Below are 23,829 nucleotides of genomic sequence, written 5' to 3' on the forward strand. Positions count from 1 at the left end.
CTTCCAAGAAAACAGGTCCTCCAACCCCTAAAAGGAAATCTACAGGAAGCCAGCACAGAAGAACCTTAACGCAGATGGTTATTGACTCCATATGCCAAAAGAAAGCGAAAGGAGATTCCCCATATGTCGAAGCACCTTCATATTGAAGGTGTCTTGATGCTTGCCTCTCTTTCATTCTCAACATGCATTCATGCCCCACCGGCTAGAGATCGTATTTTTAGCTTGTTTGGTTTTTATTTGAAAAAATAATTTAATTTAATTTAATTTAATGTTTTTAGAAAATTAAAATTAATTCATGGTTTAATTTAGTTATTTTATAAAAAAAACTAAAACTCAACTGACTGATTTTAGTGATTTTGTTTATTTTAGTTATTTTATATTAAAAATAAAAAATTATATTATTTTTTGAAATTATTTTATAATTTTTAATGGATCTAATTTTGATTTAACTCGTTTTTTAGTTCGGTTTATTTATTAATTTTGATTTAATCTTTTTTGTTTCATAATTATAAAATCAAATTAAACCAATTGATTTTTTAAAATGTTCGAATAGGTTTAATCATTTTTATTCACAATTTAATTTTTTCAATTATTTTTTTACCGGTTTTTTTAATTTAATTGATTTTTTAATTTTTTTTTCTGATCTCTACTGCCGGCCCTGTGCTTTCCCAGCGATATCGACCATAATTATCAGGCTGCAACTTCTTTGGGAAGACAATACATTTGTCCCCCAACTATCACCAAACTCTCAAATTGCTACGCCAACAAAAGATATCTCCAATTGGACCCTCCATCTATCGAATAGACTAGCATTACCCAGTTTACTCGTCATCAAAGATTTGTACAAAAAACGATGTCACTTTAATACAAAATCTCTCTCTTTTTTTATGATGATCTTAAAGGTGAAGGTACTGATAAGAGGTTGATCAAGCAATGTCCGGTAGATTGGGGGATTTAATTGAGTTTTTTCTTTTTTGGATTCAATTGAGAATTGAGTGATAATTTAGGTGCCATAGTGAAAATAATTGTGTTTGTTTTTATTGTGATCAAAGATCAAAGCTCAATCGTGTGGACTTTCAAGATAGCTTGAAATTATAACTTTGATTAGAAAGATCGAATTCCCCTTGTAAAAACCACGGGAAATTGGTGACAAATTTTAATTGTGAAGTAGTTTTTGTATTGCCATTTAAAACTACAAATCCGTTTTATTCCTCGTGTTCATGGAAAGCATGGTATTTTTTTTTAAAAAAAATTAATTAAAAATATATTAAAATAATATTTTTAAATTTAATAATAATAAATTAAAAAAATATTGATATAATAATTATTTATACCAAAAATATTTTAAAAAATAGAAGGTATCATAATTTCAAATGAGAGGAATGTTTGAGAGTGTTTTTTCTTTATGTTTTTGGTTGATTTTTAAAAATATTTTTCATTTGATAAAACATCTAATTCATATTTTTTAGTGTTTTATAATGTTTTATTGATAAATAAATAAATTATTTTAATATATTTTAAGAAAACTATTTTAAAAATGATTATACACACAAATAAAATGTGATCATGCCAAACTAACTTGAGAGGGGAGCTTAATCAAATGCTACAATTTTCTTTTGTTTTTTTATTTTTATTTTTTAGAATGATTGAATAACTTGGAATCTTTGAATCCAAGCAACATGCATTTAATTGCTGTGTTGAACACTTTTTCCCCCCTTTGCTTTTCAAAGAGGCATGCATTTGGGGCCCCCTTGACCATTTTCAAAACAAAGTTTTCTTAAGAAGTTTCTTTCTCATGATTTCTTTTAAATTCCAAGTAATATGTAAATTATTTTTATATACATATATTTTATTCTTTTTAATATATTAACATAAAAAATAAATTTTAAAAAATAAAAAAATATTTTAATATATTTTTGAATAAATAGTTTTCTAAAAATAATCTACCGGCCACTTTTTTAACTCTTCTGTCAGCGTATGGATGAGACGAGAAGGAAGAGGAGAGAACCTAACCTGTAAAGGAAAAGGAAGTCTATTTAAATAACAATAGAATCAAAACATGGACCCACTCTTCAATTGAGCGCCAAAAGACAATCATTTTGTATTCTTCTGATTCTCAAAATAAATAAATAAATAAAAACGCTATTCAATCAATATTCATGTTCTTTCCATTTCTTTTATATATATATATATATAGAAACGATACCCTGACCGGAACCTCTTGAGGCCAAAAGCTTATCTCCCTCTACCAGTTCTCACTGCCAAAGCCTCTCTGGTTAGCTACTTCAGTTCACTCTCCTTATAAAAAAGAATTTTTTTTTGGGTTTCAGTTGTTTTTTTGTGAAAATGTTTCTTGCGGGGAAGCGAGTTTTCTTCTTCTATTTCTGGTGGAATTTAAATCTTTTATGACTTATGGATGTAGATTTAATAGTTTTTAATCAAATTTGATTAACTGGTAGCCGCTGACTGGTAATTGGATACAAAGTATGAGCCTTTATAAAGTTTGATGCGTTTTGATTCTAATTTTTTTGGTCTTGACATTTTGTCAAATAAGTAGACTACATTTCTGATAATCTGGTTTATTATTAGTTCTTGTTTGCTTTTAGTGGCTTCCATGCTCTCTCTCTTCTTCTTTTTTTTTGGGTTGGGTGGGTGTTAAGATAATTCTTTTATGCTTAGTTTGGTGGTAGGCAACTGTTATGCATTTTGGTTTTTGGTTTCTGTCTGCTACCATTCAAAGTCGAATTCGTGGGCATAGCCGCTATAGCACTACTGGAATGCCTTTCATTCATGCTGTTTTTTTATTGCTTTTATTATTGGCTTAATGTGGTTCTTGTTCTGTTAGCTGCTATGGATGTAATGGTCGTGAATTTTCTTTACATGTTTCAGGACTCTAAGAACTAAATAACAAATTGGGATTTTTTTCTCTGCATGCTCGTGTCTGTTTCTTTTGGAAGTAGAATCTAGTTTTAGTGTAAATTTAATTGCTTCTAAATTACATTTGATTGCTTCAGTAGAAGGACGAGTTAGGGGATATAAATAATAGATCTTTTGATTGGTTTCACTACTTCTGCTGCATCTTCATGGTGATTTGTTTCATCGTAGACGTTTTGTTAAGCATATAGACTATATGCAGACTGCATTATTTGGGAGATGGGTTTTTATTTAGGAAGGGGTTAGCTTCTCCTTTTATGTTCATTTTTTGTTGCGTTAATAGTTTCTTTTTTGCATCACAGAGCATTTTTCTCTCAAATTAATTCTTTGTGACGCCCCACCCTCATTAAATTCATTTCTATTACTGGTATCATTATTTTGATTGCTTTGTTTTATTTCGGTAATTTTTTTATTTTTTGGTTCTTGCTCTGTTGGCCCATATGAATTCAATGTTTTATAATCATGTTTGTTATTGCTTGGATGTTTTGCGGGTGTATGCAGATGGGAAAACAGTATGTCTTGCCCGTGGTATGGATGTGAGGTTGGATTTGCATTTAGTGAATATGACATTTTTTCCTTTTTTCTAGCGCATGGATTTGCTGTTTTGGTGAGGGCTATCGCTCAATTCCTTTCTGGCATGGTCTATGTGAATGCTGAAATGATCTCTCCAATCCAATTAAATATGCTGAATTGATTATTGAAAATTTTCTTTCTCCTTTTTTCAGTAGTGCATTGAAATGGAAGTATCTACTTCAAACATATTGAAATATGATGATGAGGAGAAGACATTGGGGGCCTTGCTTGAGGCATTTGGTTCAAAATTTTCTCTTGAACAAATAGCATCTGCTTATTGCAAGGCAGGCCGAAAGGCAGATTTGACTGTTCAAATTCTTCAAGATATGGAGGGAGGTGCCTCTACCTCTTCAAGTCATTCATCCAATGGAGAGGCTATGCTGAGTGAAGGGTCTTCTGAGTCATCCAATGGTTATATTTTGAAGGAATGTGATGCAAATGGAAAGTGCAGAAATGTAAAGCAAAAATGGCGTCCAGTTTCAGGAGGCACTGTTTCAAGTGTTCTTGGGAAAAGTTACATTAGATCCATGCCAGTGGGCAATGGCTCTTGTGTCGCAACCAAACCATTGAAATTGGACGCACAGGAGTTCTCAATGTCTGAACTTTGGGGAGAAGAACCCAAACAAACCCAATCAAAGCATGATCGTATGCATAAGGATATGGAAGATTTTTTATTCAAAATGCTAGGAGATGGCTTCCAGCTGGATAGGGAAATGATTCGACAAGCTTTAGGTAAACAATGCTTTAACTCTTTTCTCAATCATACATTGATGTGAAACCTTCTATTCCCTAGTAATTGGCTGTCCTGTAACTTCTACCTTTAAAAATATCTGGAATGAGTGGAATCTGTTTTAAATTGATGAGATTTTCTGTAATTAAATGTGAGCTCTCCTCTATATGATTTGTGTAACCTACTCTGTATGATTTTGTAAATAACATAAATCTTCAATCAATTAAATATTTAAATTTGAGATGGGATGGAGGATTTAGATCTTGAAAGATTCGATCCTGCACTACTATATGCAAATGAACTATCAAACCAGATCTCTGATCAGGTTTTATGTTGATTTTGCAGATACATGTGGGTATGATATGCAAAAGGTATGCATAATGTCCTCTTCAATGTTCAAGGACTATTTTGATTTTTTTTACCAAATGCCCTCTTTTCTATCATTTATTTTCAAAACCAAATCTTGATTACACTTGTTGCTGGTTAAAGCAATGATGCTTTCATAGTGGTGACATATTGTAGGTTGGCATTTGTTGCTTGCCTAGGATTCAGAGTTATATACTTTTGGTTGCTTACAATGGTTGAGCTTTATAAATTAGTTAACTGAGAGGATTAAAAGGCATCACGGATTTACGGTGACAATGAACAAAGGCCTTTAAAAAGTAGGCTAGAGTTTTTAGCCACAAAGCTTGGGCTTTAATAGTTAATTTGTGATCACACCATGATCACCTTCAAGAAACCCTAAAATTTGTGCAACTATTGACCTTTTTTTGGTGCATGGCTGGTTTTTTATTTTTTAGAGTAATAAGCCATTCTTTCAGTATGCTATTTTGCCCACAAGTATGGCTACCTTATAAAAGTTAATATAATTTTGAGGGTGTTCGTTGTGAGGGAATTTTAAGGTGGAATGTAACTGGAACCACCCATAATGACGAAACCAACTACTTGAGTATTACCAGCGTACACGTGCTAAAGCTTCAGTTCGTTTTAGTAGGATGCCTCAACTGATGAACTTCACCCTGATCTTCCTCAATGAACCTATCAAAGAACCTGTGTTCAAACATCGTTGATGAACATGGATGAAACTTTTAAGTTAATGTGCATGATGAAGTAACTCATGAAGATACTGCATGTTTTAGTTTGTTCTTAATTAATGTGATCTTATCATCTGTGTTAGTAAGCATTTCTAAATCTTTCTTTCTTTTTGTACCTTTCAGAGCATGGAGAAACTACTTAATTTGTCAGCAGTGATTTTGGACAAAAGGAACAATTATGCTGGTAGTTCCACTGGAAAGGTTAGCATGACCAGCTCAGTTTAGAAAAATCCTCATTTATTGAGGGATCATTTTACATACCATTTAGTGCATACCTTACAGAGAAACTTTTAGTTTGTACAAGTTGTTAACTTGAGTATTTGAGTAATTAGGCAAGGTCAGTTGTTACTAGTCTTGCATCTTAGTGCCTGTTGGCATTGAGTTTGCAACTGTGTTTGGGTGCATTTCAAAATCTTGTTTGCCCTGAAAATACATTAAATTGATGCTTTTTTAGTGTTTTTCAATATTTTGATGTGGTGATATAAAAAATGCAAAAAAATCCGAGAAGAAGCCACCACACTCCTAAAGAGGCTTGAGTAAGGCTGGGAGAGTACTTTAAATGCCAAAGCTTTCCTGTTTGTCCTATATGATACAAATTTTACTCTTGTTCTTCTTGGTTGGTATGAGATTATAATTCAATAATTAGTTGTCTATTGAATACAGTTCTTCCTAGTATTAAAGAAGAAGTTTAGTGGTAAGAGGCTCATGATGACTGGCTTCATGGTTTTTAAGTGTGCAATTAATTATTCAATTGAAATATATGGATGTGTCAATTGTTCAATTGTGCTGCTTTTTTTCTCCCTCAGTAAGTTGGTATTTGTCTTGTGGTTCACATTATCATCTTTGGAATTAAGTGAACTTCCTCTGATTTAAGGTTTATAATGATATACTTGATTTACAAATCTTTTTCCTCTTGCAATATTGTCTTACAGTTCACAGATGCACGGTCAAATAGTGGAGGACCTTCATGTCAAAAAACTTTACAGTTTATGAGTTCCTATGGAGGGTATGATAAAATTTCTAGCGAGTTAAATAATTTGCTTTTATTAAGCTATAGGATACTTTTCTCATAATTAAGGAAAGATCTGATTATTTTACATCTTAATACATTTGTTTGCTTGCATTTGCTCAGCAGTGCAAATAGAATTTCAAATGCAAATGGGGGAGGATCACCTGGCCAGGGGAAAGAGAGACACAACCTCCAGAAGGAAATTTTGGCCTCACTTTTTAATGGTGCTGAGAGATCTGGGGAGTTATCTGGAAGAATAAAAAAGACCGAGAGGAGGTCAATTGTATATGGAGAGCCAGTGGTTGAACCTCCTACTGACTTTACCTTAGAGAACAGGACTGATTTTATGGACTGTCTGCAAGATTATGACAATGGTAAGAACTCTTTTGAGATGAACTTCATTAACGAAGTAATTTGTATAAAAAAGTTAGAAGGCTTGGATGCTTTAGTAGCTCATTCAGAAGAAATTTGGGACCTGGAGCCCCTTTTGTGGCTTCTATGGACTAGATTTCTTTTCACTGCATCTACATTGCTTTTTAATTCATGGAGAGCTGAGCAACACGTTGGATATGTTTTTGCTAGTCCCTAACACCCCCTTCACCAAAGAAACAAAAAAACAAACTGAAATATTCTTGCATGGATCTGGGAGCTTACAATTTTCTTTTATATTTGCTCACTGTGGCTTGAGTTAGAATTGTTTGATGGCCTGTTTGTAATGTTTCTCTCTGGTATGAATTAAAGCACTGATTCAGTGATATGCACCGTTCTTTCCTTCTTATTTTATGGCTTGATGATAACTAAAGGATGCATCAGGCAATAAAGTTCAGGGCATGTGTTTTGCTGGTTGCTCTGAAATGTTGTAAGCAGGCATGCCTGCGCTCTCTCCCAGGCCTATCATTGCAGCTTGTAAACTCATGTGGCAAATTCTATTTGTTTTTCCCCCATGAAATATTGCATTTTTTAATAGCAATATGATGCACTTTGAATAGGTCTCAGACATTGATAAATTTTACTTCTTTCATCAGAAGAAACAAAAAAATCTCCACGGACATTTATATGTTACTATGTGGGGTTAGTAAGAATCCGTGTTTGTAAAAGAAAAGTTAATAAATTGCTTATGGACCTCTTCACTTGCTGCAAAAAAATGGTTCTGATCCTGTCTTTTTGAGTATAATTTTCTTTTCTTTTCTTTTCTTTTTTTGTGTGTAAACTTTGCAGACTTTTTTTTTTGTTAAAATGCTATATATGGGCCTTTTAGTTTGTTAATTTTTTCTTGGTTGGTTTGTTAATGTTATTCTCTTTATGCTAAGTAGTGTTATCAGTTGAAGATGAAGATGATAGTTACCATCTTCTTCGTAAAGCTTGGAAGGAGTATCGGACCACAATGAATGAATTTTACAAAGCTGTAAGTTGCTAATTCTATTTTCCTGAAATTTGGTCTACCTATGATAATGGCATCTATACCTATATTTTCTAAATTTGTAATTCCTGAGTAAATTTGGTTATATAACATGTTATAATAATTGTAGTAACATGAGAAAAAGTTTCCTATGAATATTAATAGCTACAGGCTACTGCCATTTGATAGCTCAGACTAGCTTTTGCATAAGAAATCTGCAATGTGGTTTGCATCAATCACCTTTTTAGTCTGGTCACGCTAAAATAAGAATGTTCCTTGTCAGGCTGGTGATGCGTTTGCCAAGGGAGATGATGAGCGAGCAAACAAACTAATGGATGAGGTAAGGTTTCTGACTGTGTCACAAAGCAAGATGTCTGTTTACAAGTCATCACATTATTTTTTATCTGGCAACATGATCGGCACTCAAGATACGAACAAGATATATATATTTTTTATTTTCTTGGATGGTTATCAATTAGGTGACCACAAGATCAAAACCAAGCTGTGACTGGTTGGTAGAGCTGGTCAACATGAGTATGGGTAGCATAATAACCAAAATGAAATGTTCATAGCTAAAATGAAATGTTCACGAATGGAAGTTCCATGTGCATGCTTTTAGCTGTGGATTTCAAAAGCATCTCAGTTGTGTCAATTTCAATTAGAAGGTATTGTTGGATAATATAATAATTTTGGTTATAATTGTCCTTGGTATTTGCAGGGAAATTTTTTTCGTGACAAGGCTTATGAGGTAGACGAGGAATCTACTCAGAAGATTTTTGGAACCCAGTTAGTGATTTTTTTCTATGCTTTTTTCCATTTCATTTGGTATCTAATGGTGTGCACTCTTTGTTTTTTCTATTCTGTTTGCGTTATAAATCTTTATTGCTTCCCTCCTTGCTTTTTTTCTAATCTATTGGTTGCTTTCATTATCAGAAATGTTGAGACTCAAGACCAGATGTTGCTTGATCTGCATGAACATGGTGCAAAAGATGCAATACGCTCCTTGAAGAGTAATCTTCTCTTACTCTCAGGCATCCCATGTAAGCTATCATCAAAGCATTCTTTTGCCCTCGTAATCTCCACGTCATGTATCTTATCAAAGTCAATTTCTTGCTTCAGCATTCAAGTACCTCAAAGTCATCATTGAGACAAATGAGGTGGATGTTACGAAAGGGGCTCGTAGAAGATTGGTAAGATTGCTTTGATTCTTTTATTTGAGAGATTGAACCAAAAATGATTCACTTTTTCAAGTGATACTCATCACATCCGAAGGATCCAAAACAGAATTTATATCTTACCCCCTTTACTTTTGCAGATTATGAAGCTATTAGAGAAGGAATCGATAAACTGGACTGAAGGAGCAGATGCTGGAACATTACTAATTCAACTGGATAATATCAACCCTAAGCGCTTGAGTTTCGCCAAAAAATAGTACACGACATGGAATCAAGTGGGTTTCTTGAGAAGCAGGCAAGCAGCCACCATTTTATTTATTTTTTTTTTTTTTTTGAGAATCATTGTCGTGAATCATGATCATTTGTTGACAAGTTACTATTTATCAAAATGTTGACCGTGTAAACGCTATAAAGAAGCAGCGAAGAATAAATTTTGATGCATTCTTTGATGTATTCTCAACTCGTCTTCTGTAATCCAGTAATACGTTTCAACTTTCTTGATTTGATCTCCCTTCTTGAGGTGCTTAATACTTTTAATGGCATTAGAAGAAGGTTAACCGTATCCTAATGATTGTTAAAAAATTATTTTTTTTAATGAATCAGTTTACAGTAAAATATCAAAGGTTAAGTTTGATATAATCATGAGCATAAATGAGGTTTCTACTCTTCAATCAACTTTTGAATTCAAGTTCATTTTCTCTGTTTAAATTCTTGCAACTCCATAAAGCTAATTTTCCTGGTGGGTTTTTTTTTTTTTTTTTGTCAGTGATTAGTGAAGCTGCCTTTTGGTTTAAAATTAGGAATTATTAATGAAAAAGATAAAAATAAAATTGGGAATTCTTGTGATTTACAAATTTGATCATGGGAGAATTTGGTAGGTTTTGAGCAAGGACTTGAAGGATTTGAATTATCAGACAAATTGGGATAAAAACAAATTGATACTAAAAACTTCTTGGAAACACCAAAAAAAAAAAGTTTAAAAATAGAGAAAATGCCATAATAGTCTTTATGAATAGAGATTTGTCAATAGCATCATTATAGACAAAAAAAAAAAATTGTTTTTTTGATATAAATGTATTTTTAAAATATAATATTTTTAACATTTATAACTAAGTTTTAACTTTATTATTTTTAATTGGATGATATATTTTTACTTGTTTGGATTTTTTAATTTTTTTTTTCTTGATATATATAAAAATATTTTTAGTCACTATACTAATTTTTGTCATGTATCATAGGAATTAACATAATTACTTGAATACAATCCACAGAAGATTTTTTATAAGAAAAAATTCCATAAAAAAAATAAGAATACAAGGACAAATATGCCATTAACCCATTTTTATTGAATAAATGCATAAATGAATGGCATTTGTTCTCTTAACTAAAAACAAAATAGATAGAATGGTATAAACTTTAATAAAGATAGTATATATATATATATAGAATCCATAAAATATATATATATATATATATAATAAGAATAAAAAAAATGCATCATTAATCCATAAAAAAATAACAATAAATATTTAAAAAACACTAATAAAAAAAAAGTTCTTCGCAATCAATCACCACCGATAAATTGAAGCCAGGTATTTTCGTTACTAAACTGAAAGCCGAAATCATCCAAAAGACGTATCTGTGGGCCCGACTCACCTATCATCTGTTCAATCAAAAGCATACACGTGTCCTACACTAACCCATTAAGAGACCCACGTAAGGCATCCCTGAAAATAGACGGTGACTGATACTGATGTATGTATGCTTGCGTTGGTGCCATCAGAAGTTGATGGGTCCCGACAGGGGAAAGGGTAAAGTTTATTTTGGTCCCAATTAAAGCTATATTTTCATGCAAGCCCTAATTGTTAAATTAAATAGATAGATAGCGAAAGTTGATGAGCACCTAGTCACCTACTTTCGCCTTATTATTATTATTTTTTATTCCATTAAAATAAATTAAATATATCCAAACCTAATCTGTATGTTAATTTGTTAGATATCATATAATTTATAGTTAATGATAACGAAATTAAACATTAAACTTCAAACAAGCACTTAATCCATAAATTCAAATATGCCTTTATTAACTATAAATTTATATTTTGAAAGTAAATTTAAAAAATTAAAATAATAACCTTATCAAGGAAATAAAATATAATTTTTTTTGAAAATTGAATATACCCAAAACCATATCAAAGTTTAAGAATTTTATAAATACCTCTCCTCATTTAAAAAATATTACGAAAATTTCTTTTGGATTCTCTTGTATCCAAAATATCCTTAGTATTTTAAAAATCATCCCCTTCAATAAGAAAATCTTAAATATTAAGGATATTTTGAATACAAAAAGTATTTTGATAATATTCTTTAAATAATCTCAATGATTTTTTTAAGAAAATATTCTCTTTGGACTTGGTGGACTTGGTGGTAATTAGGAGTAGCTGCTTAACATTAATGAGTTGAATTGAAACTTTTGGGGATTTTAGGTTATTACAACAGGAAATCTTACATTGAAGGGATGAGTTTGAAACTTGTTGAATTGTATGGGGTCAAAATATAGTCTAAGTAAAAAATCTAATAAAATAAAAGAATATTAAATAGTGTTTGAGATTGTGATATTGTTTTCAGTCTGAAATATATTTATTTTTTAAAATTTATTTTTAATAGCTGTATATTAAAATAATATATAAAAAAATAAAAATAAAATAAAAATAAAAATCACTTTTTAAAAGAAAAAACAAAGACACAGGTTTCTATTTATAAACAAAGGGAAGGGAAGTTGTGCTGTGTCTGCAAATTTCTGCGAGTGTGTGGTTGCAGGCTGGAATAAAAAAAAATGACGGGGTCGGTAAAGGACGTGAAATCAAAGGCTGAGCTTGATAACATAACCAAAAGTGGAGAAGTAGTAATCATTCACTTCTGGGCATCATGGTGTGATGCTTCAAAACAAATGGACCAAGTCTTTTCTCATCTCTCCACTGATTTTCCTAACACCCACTTTCTCACGGTATGTAATGTGAATTTCTTTGTTTGCATGTTGGTGGGTTTTTGTTTTTGTTTGAATTGGTGATGTGGGTTTTGTCTCGTAGATTGAAGCAGAGGAGCAACCAGAGATATCAGAGGCCTTTTCAGTGTCTTCTGTGCCTTATTTTGTTTTCGTGAAGGTATCTTCGTTTTCTTTTAAAGGGGAGGTTTAGAGATTTTTATGTTCTTTTGGGTTGTTATTGATGTTTTGTTAGGAAGTATCCGTATCCAGCTTTGCTGTTGGAAATTTAGGCTGTAATGGTAATCTTAGAAAAGGACATCTTTTGGCTGTGTTAATATTGATTAATTTGCTCTGTTTTGGTGGGTTTCATGATTCTACTCGTTTCTTGTAGAAGGTGAATTAATGAATTGAATATCATGATTCTAATCTTCTCTTGTAGAAGATGAATTAATGAATTGAATTATGTAATTCACTTGTGCAAGCCATTCGTATGGTTTTAAGTGATGATTTGGTGGAGCACTGAGTAGTCTTTTAGCTTGCAGGATTAAGGATTTCTTATTTGGGTCAAAATTGAATCCATGAAGCACATTATTAGAGTCTTTAAAATGAAAAGAGTAATGCCAAGTAAAATCGGTTTTTAAGAACAACTATCTAGAATTCATGAGATACATGGTGCTGCTGGCCCAGGCTTTGAGACAAAGACGAGATGCAGTGGCTTTTTTGTATGCTTTTATTGTGTGCTGTTTAATAATCCCGTGGAAAGATGCTAGTTATTTTATACTCCTGTAAATTTTGGATTAAGTCTGCATCCAACTCATGTGATATTGTTTGTGGGTTTTGCAGCTTAGCTTTGGAGCATTCTTTAAACCCACCTGACTAATCAGGCCACCGAACTTCTCAAAACCAAAACCATTCATTTTCAAAACCTGCCTGCCTAATCATGTAACACAACTTCTCAAAACCAAACGAATTATGAGATCCTTAAAATTGCTAGGTTTGGATTTAGTTGGGCTGAACTGTGCATCCGGCAAGTAGATGGGTATACAATGTCTATTTCTGAGCCATGTAAACCAGAAAAGTTCTTGATATGTAGCACACACTCAAGTCACCATAAAGGGCCTATTTTCATCATCTTTTTATTCCAAGAAATTAGAAAATGACCTGAAAATTTCAATTTGGTACTCTATTTTTTGCAAGATTGTCTACATTCATGTATATATAGCAACCTAGGAATGGATTACTGCTGTTCTAGTCTCCTGAAAACATAGTTCTCATTGTGAATACTAACCAGCCATTTCATGCATTTTCTTCATCAGGATGGCAAGACAGTTGATACATTGGAAGGTGCAGATCCTTCCAGTTTGGCAACCAAAGTCGCTAGAGTTGCTGGCTCAGCCAACCCTGGAGAACCTGCAGCCCCTTCCAGCCTTGGAATGGCTGCTGGACGTACTGTTCTTGGAACAGTCAAGGAGTTTGCCAAAGAAAATGGCTCCTCCCCCCAAGCAAACCAAGCACAACCTGGCCTCAGTGATGCATTAAAAAATCGATTGCAACAGCTGATTGACTCTCACCCTGTCATGCTATTTATGAAAGGGAATCCTGAAGCTCCTAGGTGTGGGTTTAGCCAAAAAGTTATTGATATTTTGAAGGATGAAACTGTGAAATTTGGAACTTTTGATATCTTATCTGAAAATGAGGTTCGTGACGGGTTGAAATTGTTCTTGAACTGGCCCACATTTCCTCAGCTGTACTGCAAGGGTGAGCTTCTTGGCGGATGTGACATAGCAATTGCAATGCATGAGTGGTGAATTAAAAGAAGTTTTCAGATATCATGGAATTGATGCTATTGGTTCCGTTGAGGAAAAATCAAGTGGAAGTGAAAATGGTAAGGGCGGCATTACACAATCTACTGGCTTGAGCACAACCTTGACCTCCAGACTTGAAAGCCTGATTAATTCAAGCCCAGTTATGTTGTTTATGAAGGGAAAACCTACCGAACCAAAGTGTGGTTTCAGTGGGAAGGTAGTTGCAATCCTTCAAGAGGAAAAGGTGACCTTCAAGAGCTTTGATATTCTCACCGACAAAGAAGTCCGTCAGGGGCTTAAAGTCTATTCTAATTGGTCCAGTTACCCTCAACTGTACATCAAAGGTGAACTTATTGGCGGATCAGACATCGGGCTGGAGATGCAGAAAAGTGGGGAACTTAAAAGGATTTTGGTTGGGAAAGGGATTGTTCAGAAGGAGACTCTAGAAGATCGCTTAAAGAGCCTGATCACTTCTTCGCCAGTGATGCTCTTCATGAAGGGCACCCAAGATGCCCCCACATGTGGTTTCAGTTCCAAGGTTGTGAATGCCCTGAGGGAGAAGGGTGTCAGTTTTGGGTCCTTTGATATTTTATCAGATGAGGAAGTGAGGCAGGGACTAAAGGTCTTCTCAAATTGGCCAACCTTTCCTCAGCTTTATTACAAAGGTGAGCTAATAGGCGGTTGTGATATTATACTGGAGCTGCGAGACAATGGAGAACTAAAACCCACCCTATCTGAGTAGGGTTGACATCGATTCTTTCAAATAATGACCAGCCAAACCTAAATTTTCTACTCATGTTAGTGGTGTCTGTTGATGTTATACATGAGCGATGAGCCTGAAGATTGCACAGTATACTTTCTTATCAATGTTCTGATGCCTTGCTTGGTTTTCTGATGGATCATAGATTTAAGCTATATTATGAAAGTTTGTCTTGCAACGTGGTTCAAGTGGTATCAAGTATGATTTGGGTTGCTTTTACGATGGATGAATCTAGCTGGTAATATTGTAGGGTCCATGCTTTCAATGGCCCTCTCGCACAGTCCTATTGTCATTTGTTAGTGCTTTCAACTTGCTCGACCTTTCCTGTTTCCTACCATCGTGAAGGGTTGATCTGTTGTGTCAGATTTGCTCGTTAAATGCAGTCTTAATGGCCAGAACAAATAGTCAGAGGTGACAGACATGGGGTAAGATTGGTCGAACAGAAGGGGAGATAAGTGTTCCCGTAACTGTGACCAAAGTCTGAACGGTGGTTTTGGGCTCACAATACATGACATGTGCTTGGCTGCTTGCTTGGGCATGTACATGCTTTCCTTTGCAAGATGAAAGATAAAGGTTTCATCACATGGTCATATTGCCAGTTCAACTGAAATCACATACACAGACAAGTTTTCCTGACTATTGATTGTTTGACGAGGTAGAAACTCCAGAAATTCAAGTTGGAAGCAGAAAATTACAAAATCGATTTATTTCGTATGAACTTCTATTCACACGAGGATTTTTCATGAACTCTGACAAATTCATTATGGAAAAAAAGAAAGAAGCAACAGGTGCTTAATAATTGCGCAGTTTCTTCGCTTAAAAATCCAATTTTAAAGCAAACAAGAAAGCACAGATGATATTGAAAACCAATAGAACATAAAATTTGTACTTGAGGAGATTTAAAGAAAACCTCAAGAGATCATAATATCTTTTAAGCTGGTGATAGGTTGAAAATGAATTGATGTGATTACTGAGAATCATAAGCATTTATAAAGCATTTATAAAACAAGTAATCTGCAAGTAAGGTTCTAGTCTAGCGGTGGGAGGGACTTGTCCTCTTCTTCCGCACCTGGATTCGAGCTTTGCTATGCACGCCTGTCACTCTCGCGGTGCCTTACCTGCTCACTGGGCTTACAGGATGTTCAATGAGCCGTGAAGATTAGTCGTGGTGCGCGTAAGCTAACCCGGATACCCCACGTAAATAAAAAAAAAAAAAAAAACAAGTAATCTGTTGAATTCATGGACCCTATGATGCTAGAATTTGTAACGTTGCAGGGGAAACAAAGTCTTAGAGGCTACAAGGTGTCCATCGTTACAGAAAAATGATGAAAAAGGTGATAAGGATGCTGAAAATATTAAGTTGTAGCCTTGCTTGGTTCACGGAAGTTTATATATCTACATTTGGTGAAATACATTCTGGTTTTGTGGACTTGGATCCACACCCTAGCCCATTTATTTTTAGGCTTAGGTCGTGTCTGGTATTTTGAGTCTTCGACATGAATCATGCCTCGCATTCTGTCTTAGAATTTACCTTCTTGAATGTGTCAATTCTGGCTTTGTTGCTAGCTTAAAATCTAATGTTTGCATTTTTGAAGTTTTTAAGCAATAAATGCTACAAAGAAAAAAAGAACCAAGTACAAGGATGGGATTATCTCCTAACGAAACACTGTAAGTAGTTTTTAAGGGAGAAGGATTGTCTTCCACCTTTAATTTGTGTGGGGGTATAAATCTATCTTCAAACCAGAGAGAACGGGGAGACAGCAAATCCCAAGCAGCACTCTAGCCAATGCATTATGCATGGAATAAGGCTGTCGATAAATTAAATGGACCAAGCATATAAATAAAACCCATCAAGATTAGCTCGAACAATTTCATATGGACAGCTGGTAGCAAGCAAGGGAATAATCTTGATAAATTTGAACTACCAATTGCTTCAGCGCAACTAGACAGACAAAATGGAGTGCTGCACCAGTTGCATGATTCTCTCAGGAACAAACTTGATTTGAATACGGGAGTTATTGTGGTTCTCAATGGAATAACATTAAGGCCTTATGTTGTTGAATTTAATTCTGCATCATGCTCAAGATTTTCTTAGTTTCTTCGTCCTCCTTTATCTTGTAAGTTTTCATGGCGTCCAACAGTCCATGCACTTCTTTCCCAGCTCTTATATGTGCCTTCAATACAGCATGATACATTTCCCTGTTCATTGGGATGACATTCTTCAACGAGGACACAAAAGCTTCTGTGTCTTCAGCACTACCTTCATCACCAAGCCAACTCAAAATGCCACTGATTACCTTTTGATTTGGCTTCCATTCTTTATTCTCCTCGTATAGGCAGAGGGCAGCCTTCATACAGCTGAAAGCTTTTGCCACCTCATTTTTGTCAAAGAATCCTGCAGCAACTTTGCCCCAAATGTTTGGGAGAGTCGCCTTTCCTTTCTCGGTCAAGTTCTCAAGCAGTGCCTTTGCTTTCTCATACAAGCCTTTACCAGAGTACCCAATAATAAGGGTATTTGGCACCCGAACATCATAAAAATTGCCGGATGATTCCCACTCTTTTAGCACTTTCTCCACTTCTTCAAACTCATCAAGCTTCACTAGAGAAGCCATAATGTTGATATAATCCTTGTTTATAGGCCTTCCACAAGTAGATTTCTCCAGATCCCACAATCTCAAAACCTCAGTCTTCTCCCCTAGTGTGGCATAGAGTGAAATCAGATGATTGTAACCAGTTCCATCTTTCTTATCTAGCCTTGTTTCTGATTTTTTCAGGGAATCAATGGCCTTATCAGTAAGGCCACCTTTGATGTAAGAACTAGCAGCAACAGCATATGAGTTCCAGTCCACAACAATGTCCGGTTGGTGCTCCATCTCATTCAACATCTTTTCCATTCCCTCAAGGTCACCTCGAGCACCATAGGAATTCATGCAAAGTCTGTAGCTGAAGTTATCAGGTGAAACATTTTTTTCCTTCATCTCATTTAGGACCTGAGGAACCTTCTCAAGCTGGCCAACATTCGTGTAGAGGCACATAATGTCATTGTAAGAGAGAGATGATTTGGCAAAGCCCATCTCTTTCATTTTCTGCAAATGCGAGATGGACTTATCAGTTTCACGCTTCTGAACATAACAATTCAGAAGTGCACCGTATGTCTTTTCATTTTTATCCTGGTCCCTCAGGTTATTGAAATAGTTCTCAGCAGAAACAAGCCCATGAACTCTACCAATCAAATCCAATTGAACAGCATGTTGACTTGGTGAGAATATGCAAATGCCCTTTTTATTCATCCACTCTGACACCTGCACCCACAAAGTGCCACAAACTCAGAGGCAATAAAATATAAGTATATATTACCTGAACAAAAATTCTAAAGAATAGCAGATTAAATTAAAAAGTTCTTTGGTAGCCAACATTAATAACAAAAAGTTCAAATGAATTAAAAAAAATTATGCTCTCATTTACCTCCATTTATAAACATTGCATCCTTTATCAACCGGAAAAAAAAGAACATTTGTATGTGTTTTCATAAAGAAAGATATATAGATTAAAAAGGCAGCAATCCATCCACCAACACGGTTGAGATGCACATACGGTCAAAATCCATACAAAGCCAAGCATTTTTTATGTGAAAACTCATTTTGAGGAAAAAGTCCAACATAGCATTGACCATTAAGCAAAGTGATCGACAATTAGTTTAATGTTCAACCTTCCTTTCTTTTCCTTTCCTACATTTTCTCAGCAGCCAAATAAAACCCAAATCAACAAAAAACAAAGAAGGAAAAAAAACCCAAAAAGAGAAAAACCTGAAGGGCGTGAGTGAACCGTTTTCGCATGCGAAAATCGTGGATAATGCGTTGAAGCTCGGCAACCTTGACCTTCTTTCCGCTTTGGATCCAGCTGTCAAGCTCAGGCTCCAAACTTGGGGTGCTTCCTAAAGGACTGAGCTTTGAGTACAGGGTAGCTTTATTAGTTTTGTTGGTGTAGTAAGATCTGGAAATGATTGCATTTTGAGTTTGGATTAGGGTTTTAGAGATTAGTTTTGTGTTCATTGTTAGGGTTTCGCTGCAAAGACAGGGTAAAAGAAACAGCGGAGTTTTTTCTTTTCCTGCCATGAGGGTTTAAGAGAAACGGGTCTTGGAGCTCGGCTGGGCTTTTATTGGGCTATCAGCGGTAGATTCCAAAGCCCGTATGTTTGTAAAAAAGTCGTTTTTTAAAAAAAAATGAATTTCAAACAAGTGAATTCTAAAAAAAATAAATTTATAAAAAGTAAAGTATTTTCCGATATTTGGCAGTGTTATGGAAAATGAACTGGAAAATAATTTATTAATATTTTATTTTTCTCAAATTTATTAAAATAATAAGAAATAAATCTTACAAATTATTTTACAATTGATTTTTTTATGATTTCTTCTTCTTTCTATTTTTTCTTATAATATTTGATCATCATTCTTTTAATTGTTATTTTTTTATTTTAATAAAGCTTCTAAATTTATATATTTTTCTCAAATTTATCATTTAATATTAAATTAGTTATGAATCGAGCTTAGATATAAGATTTCACTAATTATAAATTTAATAGATTAATTCAACTTTAAAATATTCGTCAAGGTTTGTTTGTTTTTTAAAACTCATGTTTTTTTAAATTTTATTAGTATTTATTTGCCAAGGATTTGGGCTATATTAATTTTTTTATTTTTTTTATATAAGATTTTTCATTGAATTTATAAATAACTTGGATTATCTTGAATTTTTTTATTTATCATTCTTTATTAAATTTAGTTTTTTCACAATAATTTTTTTAATTAAATTAATTAATTAATTAAATACATGAAATATTTATTTTATAATATTTTATTTAATTTATTTTCTAGATTGTTGTTTTAACAACATGCGTGGTATAATTCAGTATTATCATACAACCTTTAATAGTGGTATAAAAATCACCTTAATGAACTCTTTTTTTTTATTATTATAAGATGGTGTCACCGCGGAAAATAATGACTTTCGAACATGTCTTTTCTTCTTCTTCTTCTATATATATATATATATATTGATCCAACTTATAACATAACGCTAACCACCTATCTAACTAGAAACTATAAATCTATAACCCAATTCAAAGCCAGGTTATGAGTTTTGAGTTGGATAAAAAGATATCGAAAAAAAAAAACCATATACAAGAAGTCATGGGTTGTGACCAATTTAACTACGAGGGGAACTACCTAGCTGTCCTGGTTATAACATAGCAGTAACAACATTCGTAGAAGAAAAAACGCACACAAGAGACCTAGACAAAGGCATAAACCTACTTCAAAAACTAAAGCTACAGGCATCTCTCTCTCTCTCTCTCATCAAGACAATATTACAAATATTTAGGGAAAAGTAAAACTAAACACTAAGCAATACACTGGAGAAGGAGACCCGCTGAGAGAGCACTCCTAGGCCTTTGCTAAATTCTTTTAATTTCATCAGAACTTAACATAGCCTCCTGGTTTTGTTCTGGTGGTTTCCCATGTATTGAGTAAGACAGTCCAATAACTTAGTTTCTAGAGCCTTGAATTGTGCTATTTGGATTTGCAGTTCAAGTTTCTCTCTTCGAAGGTTCTTGTTCTCCGCCATGAGCATCGAACAAGTAGTTTCTTCCATGTCAAGTGTTGCATTCTCTTGATTAGAAGAAGCCTTTAAATATGTTGGAAACATACTAGGCTCACATTTTTTCCGAATGATCTCGACTAGCATGTGCCTCCTCCCTTTCTGAAACATTTCATGCTTGAATTCCCATTGCTTCGATGATGTTTTCTTGAATCCCTGCTTTAATTCAGAGGATTAGATTCACTATAAAATCACAAGGTCATGAGATTCATGGCACCGAGCCTAAAATGTTGCCATCCTGGTTTGACAGAAAGACATGTACTAAAGCACCAAGGCCCATTTGGATACCAAATTACATGAAGAAAATGTTTGGAGTGTTTTTGGAAATTTTTATTTTTATTTTTTGTATTTTTAGATTGTTGTGATATATTTTTAAATAAATAGTACTTTATACTTTAAATAACAGTGTTAACTACACTCTTAAACATACAGAAATAGACAAAAAGTGAATCCATATATAGTAGCTTATACGTAGATCATAAAAACAGTATAACCACTAGCCTGTGGTGCTTGCATAAATTGAAGTGCAGGTTTCTAAAGAAAAAATGGGGTACAGGTTTGCTCCCTAAAAACAGTCCTTGTCAGAAGAGAGAAAAACTCGCTCTGACCCACATGATTGAATTGTAAAACTCATACAACAACTACATTAAACTTAGCACGACTTTGTTTACCCTGTACTTTAAGCAGTCAAATATGAACAATCAATCACCTCTGATCATGATAATGCATAGTGTTCATCGATAATCCTTAACTTGGATCAGATCGTTAAGAAAAAGTAGGCAAAAAATATTGTAAAACTCCCATTATGTCGTGCTAAAAAGAATTTCCCTATATATTATATGGTGAACCCTAAAAGAAACTAACTGCAAAACAAAAGGGGATCATTTTTGCCTAGAGGAAAGTTGCTGGCACCTGATAGGAAGGCATAGCATTAAATGTTGAAGAGATGAAAGCATACAGTAACAGTAATTACTCACATAAGTGTTAAGCTGACGGATGAAGCTGGAGAAGTTGCTGTGCTTGAAGTATCTAGGCAAAGTGAGCTCTGAGAACTCAGCTGGAGACCACACTACAAACCCATTTCCCTCTGCATTCCAAGAAGCAATTCTCTTACCATGAGGAGCGCTATCATGAGCCCCACCTTCTTCTAGCAAGTCGTAAGTCTTGGATAAAAATGGAGCAGGGCATTTTGTTCTTGGAGACCTGGTGTTGCTTGAAGAACTCTTGCTTGTTGTGTCTTGTTCAAGCTGAGAGAAAGTGGCCGCCATGTTTTAGCTTATTTATGATATCCAAAAGGTTTCTCTAATGTCGAGGCTTTCTACTTGTATCTTCAACTCCGGCCTTGGGAAACTACTAGCAGCGAGGAAGGTGGAATGTTTCTTTTGTACTCTTTCTTTTTTTAATTTAATTTAAATATTTTCTTATCCTTTTGTAACTTTAGGTGCATGTAACTTTCTTACGTTGGAAGGAGATAATCATTGGAGATTGTATGGGACTATCTAGAAAATGGGCGACAATTCAATTTAAAAAAAAAAACTGGAGTAAAAAAAAGGAAAAACTGTTTAAAAGTTTCAGATGTAATACTTCTCAATTTATAAAATTGAAAAATTAGTTTCTTAAATCTATATAAATGAAAAGAAAACATGAACTATACGGTTTTTTTTTCTTTTATTAACTATATACATATATAGTTTCATAAGTTTAGTTTTTATTGTAAATCTATTATGAAGATTTTTTTAGTTAATAATACAATTTTTTTTCATTACAGTTTTTAATTTGAATGAAATAAAATTTAGATATAAAATAGTAAGATTATTATTATTATAAATTATGGTTTTGATTTTTATGAAGTATACAATTCTCTAGTTATTTATTAGAAAAGAAAAGGAAAAAAAAAACTAAAATGAAAAAGAAAAACTGTTTTATTTTTTTTATCAATGAACACGCCCATATTATTGATGTGATATCCTCAATTTATTCCCATAAAATAAATAAAAATAAAGTGAACATATTTACTAATCCCTCGGTCAAATAAATACAAAATTAATCAAAAGAAGGGCCGGGAACTCTGACCTTACTTTAGAAGTCCCTACAAGCTATATTGTCTGCCTATGCCATTATTGAATTGTTATTCCCTGTATGACTGTGACCACTACATTTGTCCGAACTTATCAAACTATGCACGTCTCCTTTGATCGGTACAGTGTGGAGCAGCCATTTATGATTTAAAGTAAAAAGTTAAAAATATATTAAAAATATATTTTAAATATAGAGTATTAAAATATTTTAAAAATAAAAAATATTTTTAAATTTTTAAAAATTACAGTTTTAAATTTTTAATCACTTTTTCAATTACAATCATAATTTCAAATTTTAGTTGGGTCTAAGTTTATTTTTAATCATTAAAAGAGTTAACTTAATTAATTTTAGATATTCAATAAATTAATTCATTATTAGAGTGAAAATTAGTTAATTTCTATTTTAAGTTTTATTCAAAATAATATTATTATGGATTTTTTTAATTTATAAAAGATAATATCATTTTAAATGATAAAAAACACAATAAATTTATATCAATTTATTAACTCGTTGATTAACATATTTAATTTATAATCAAAGACTAAACCAAATCATAAACCGAACTAGATTTATAACTATGCACTTATCCTAAGTCGATAGAAAGTATTGGGAGGCCATAAGATGTAGCATGTTTTACTCCTGAAAAGTTTACAAGCATGTACGTTCAAGAAGATTAGGAGATTAAGCTCCCTCTGAAATAGGATTAGCAAAATGGTTAGAGGGATGTCCTTCTTGAGCTATTAGAATTCAAAGTAGTGAATTTTTGTTTTATAAATTTTGATAAATTTAATATAAACGGTCTGTCTTTAAATATAAAAAGAGATTTAGATCTTTACCGGTTTTTATTTTTTATTTTTCAATGTGAATAGTCTATCTTTAACATAACTTCAAATACAAATGAAACAATTCATCCTCAATTTCTGGGTTTTCATATTTAAAAGTATAATAAAAAAATATTTATATTTTCACATATTTTTAACTTATCAATTTGAGATGTTTAAAAGTATAATAAAAAATTATTTATATTTTCACATATTTTTAACTTATTCATGTTAAAATAAATTTAAAAAATAAAAAATATTATTTTAATATATTTAAAAAATTACAACTACTTAAATTTAAAAAATTACAACTACTTAAAAAAAAGACTTTGAATGGGATTGTTAGATTATTCTACAGCTGGAGGCAGACATGATTTGACAGCTGAAGTGGTTAGGTGTTCACCGATCCACAAAGTGCCTAAAAAGGCCACTAATAGCCTCCATTTATCATCTTGCTTGCCCTTTCTCTTGAGGCCATACCTGTCAATGTCATGCCCTATCCAAAAGAGTTTTTCTTTTTCATTTTTCCTCAACTTCAAAGCAATTTGCCACCAGCACGGCAGAGACTTCGGGAAATTCCTCCGGAACTGCTTGAAAGGGAGTTTTTTTTTTAATTTTTTTTATATTTTTAAATCATTTTATATGATAATATTAAAATAAATTATAAAAATAAAAAATAATTTATAAAAACCGAGATAAAACTAGAAAAAAATAACTTAAATATTATAGAATAATATAAATTATATTTTAGAATTTTATCTAATAGTTTAAAGTATTGAATCGAGATGTTTTTTTAATATAATATTAAA

The 23,829-nt window shown here is 33.0% G+C and overlaps 3 protein-coding genes and 1 pseudogene across 5 annotated transcripts; 2 read left to right on the plus strand and 2 right to left on the minus strand.

The window, feature by feature from the left end:
• The first annotated feature begins 2,161 nt into the window (after nt 1-2,161).
• LOC105138852 (uncharacterized) lies at nt 2,162-9,418 on the plus strand. 3 transcript variants are annotated; one of them, XM_011045060.1, is made up of 13 exons: nt 2,162-2,275; nt 3,436-3,475; nt 3,660-4,239; nt 4,583-4,608; nt 5,455-5,532; nt 6,264-6,337; nt 6,464-6,714; nt 7,654-7,745; nt 8,023-8,079; nt 8,458-8,525; nt 8,673-8,779; nt 8,859-8,929; nt 9,055-9,418. In XM_011045060.1, exons 3-13 carry the CDS (start codon nt 3,672-3,674, stop codon nt 9,169-9,171), a joined length of 1,509 nt encoding a protein of 502 aa, XP_011043362.1. In that variant the 5' UTR covers nt 2,162-2,275; nt 3,436-3,475; nt 3,660-3,671; the 3' UTR covers nt 9,172-9,418. The 3 variants fall into 3 exon arrangements, with proteins under 3 accessions (XP_011043362.1, XP_011043361.1, XP_011043363.1); XM_011045059.1 differs by lacking the exon at nt 3,436-3,475 and having other exon boundaries at nt 2,164-2,275; XM_011045061.1 differs by lacking the exon at nt 3,436-3,475 and having other exon boundaries at nt 2,165-2,275; nt 6,467-6,714.
• A 2,195-nt stretch (nt 9,419-11,613) lies between these two features.
• LOC105138853 (monothiol glutaredoxin-S17-like) lies at nt 11,614-14,684 on the plus strand (annotated as a pseudogene).
• Nucleotides 14,685-16,060: 1,376 nt separating this feature from the next.
• Nucleotides 16,061-18,621, minus strand: LOC105138854 (pentatricopeptide repeat-containing protein At4g21705, mitochondrial-like). The gene is made up of 2 exons (XM_011045063.1): nt 18,272-18,621; nt 16,061-17,767 (listed from the first exon to the last, which is right to left on the minus strand). Exons 1-2 carry the CDS (start codon nt 18,578-18,580, stop codon nt 16,529-16,531), a joined length of 1,548 nt encoding a protein of 515 aa, XP_011043365.1. The 5' UTR covers nt 18,581-18,621; the 3' UTR covers nt 16,061-16,528.
• A 1,022-nt stretch (nt 18,622-19,643) lies between these two features.
• Nucleotides 19,644-21,560, minus strand: LOC105138855 (heat stress transcription factor B-2a-like). Its single transcript, XM_011045064.1, has 2 exons — nt 21,098-21,560; nt 19,644-20,276 (listed from the first exon to the last, which is right to left on the minus strand). The coding sequence occupies exons 1-2, from the start codon at nt 21,386-21,388 to the stop codon at nt 19,944-19,946; spliced, it is 624 nt and encodes a 207-aa protein (XP_011043366.1). The 5' UTR covers nt 21,389-21,560; the 3' UTR covers nt 19,644-19,943.
• Nucleotides 21,561-23,829: the final 2,269 nt, after the last annotated feature.

The sequence above is a fragment of the Populus euphratica genome, unplaced genomic scaffold, assembly GCF_000495115.2.
Source record: "Populus euphratica unplaced genomic scaffold, PopEup_1.0 scaffold84.1, whole genome shotgun sequence".
Lineage (NCBI taxonomy): Eukaryota > Viridiplantae > Streptophyta > Magnoliopsida > Malpighiales > Salicaceae > Populus > Populus euphratica.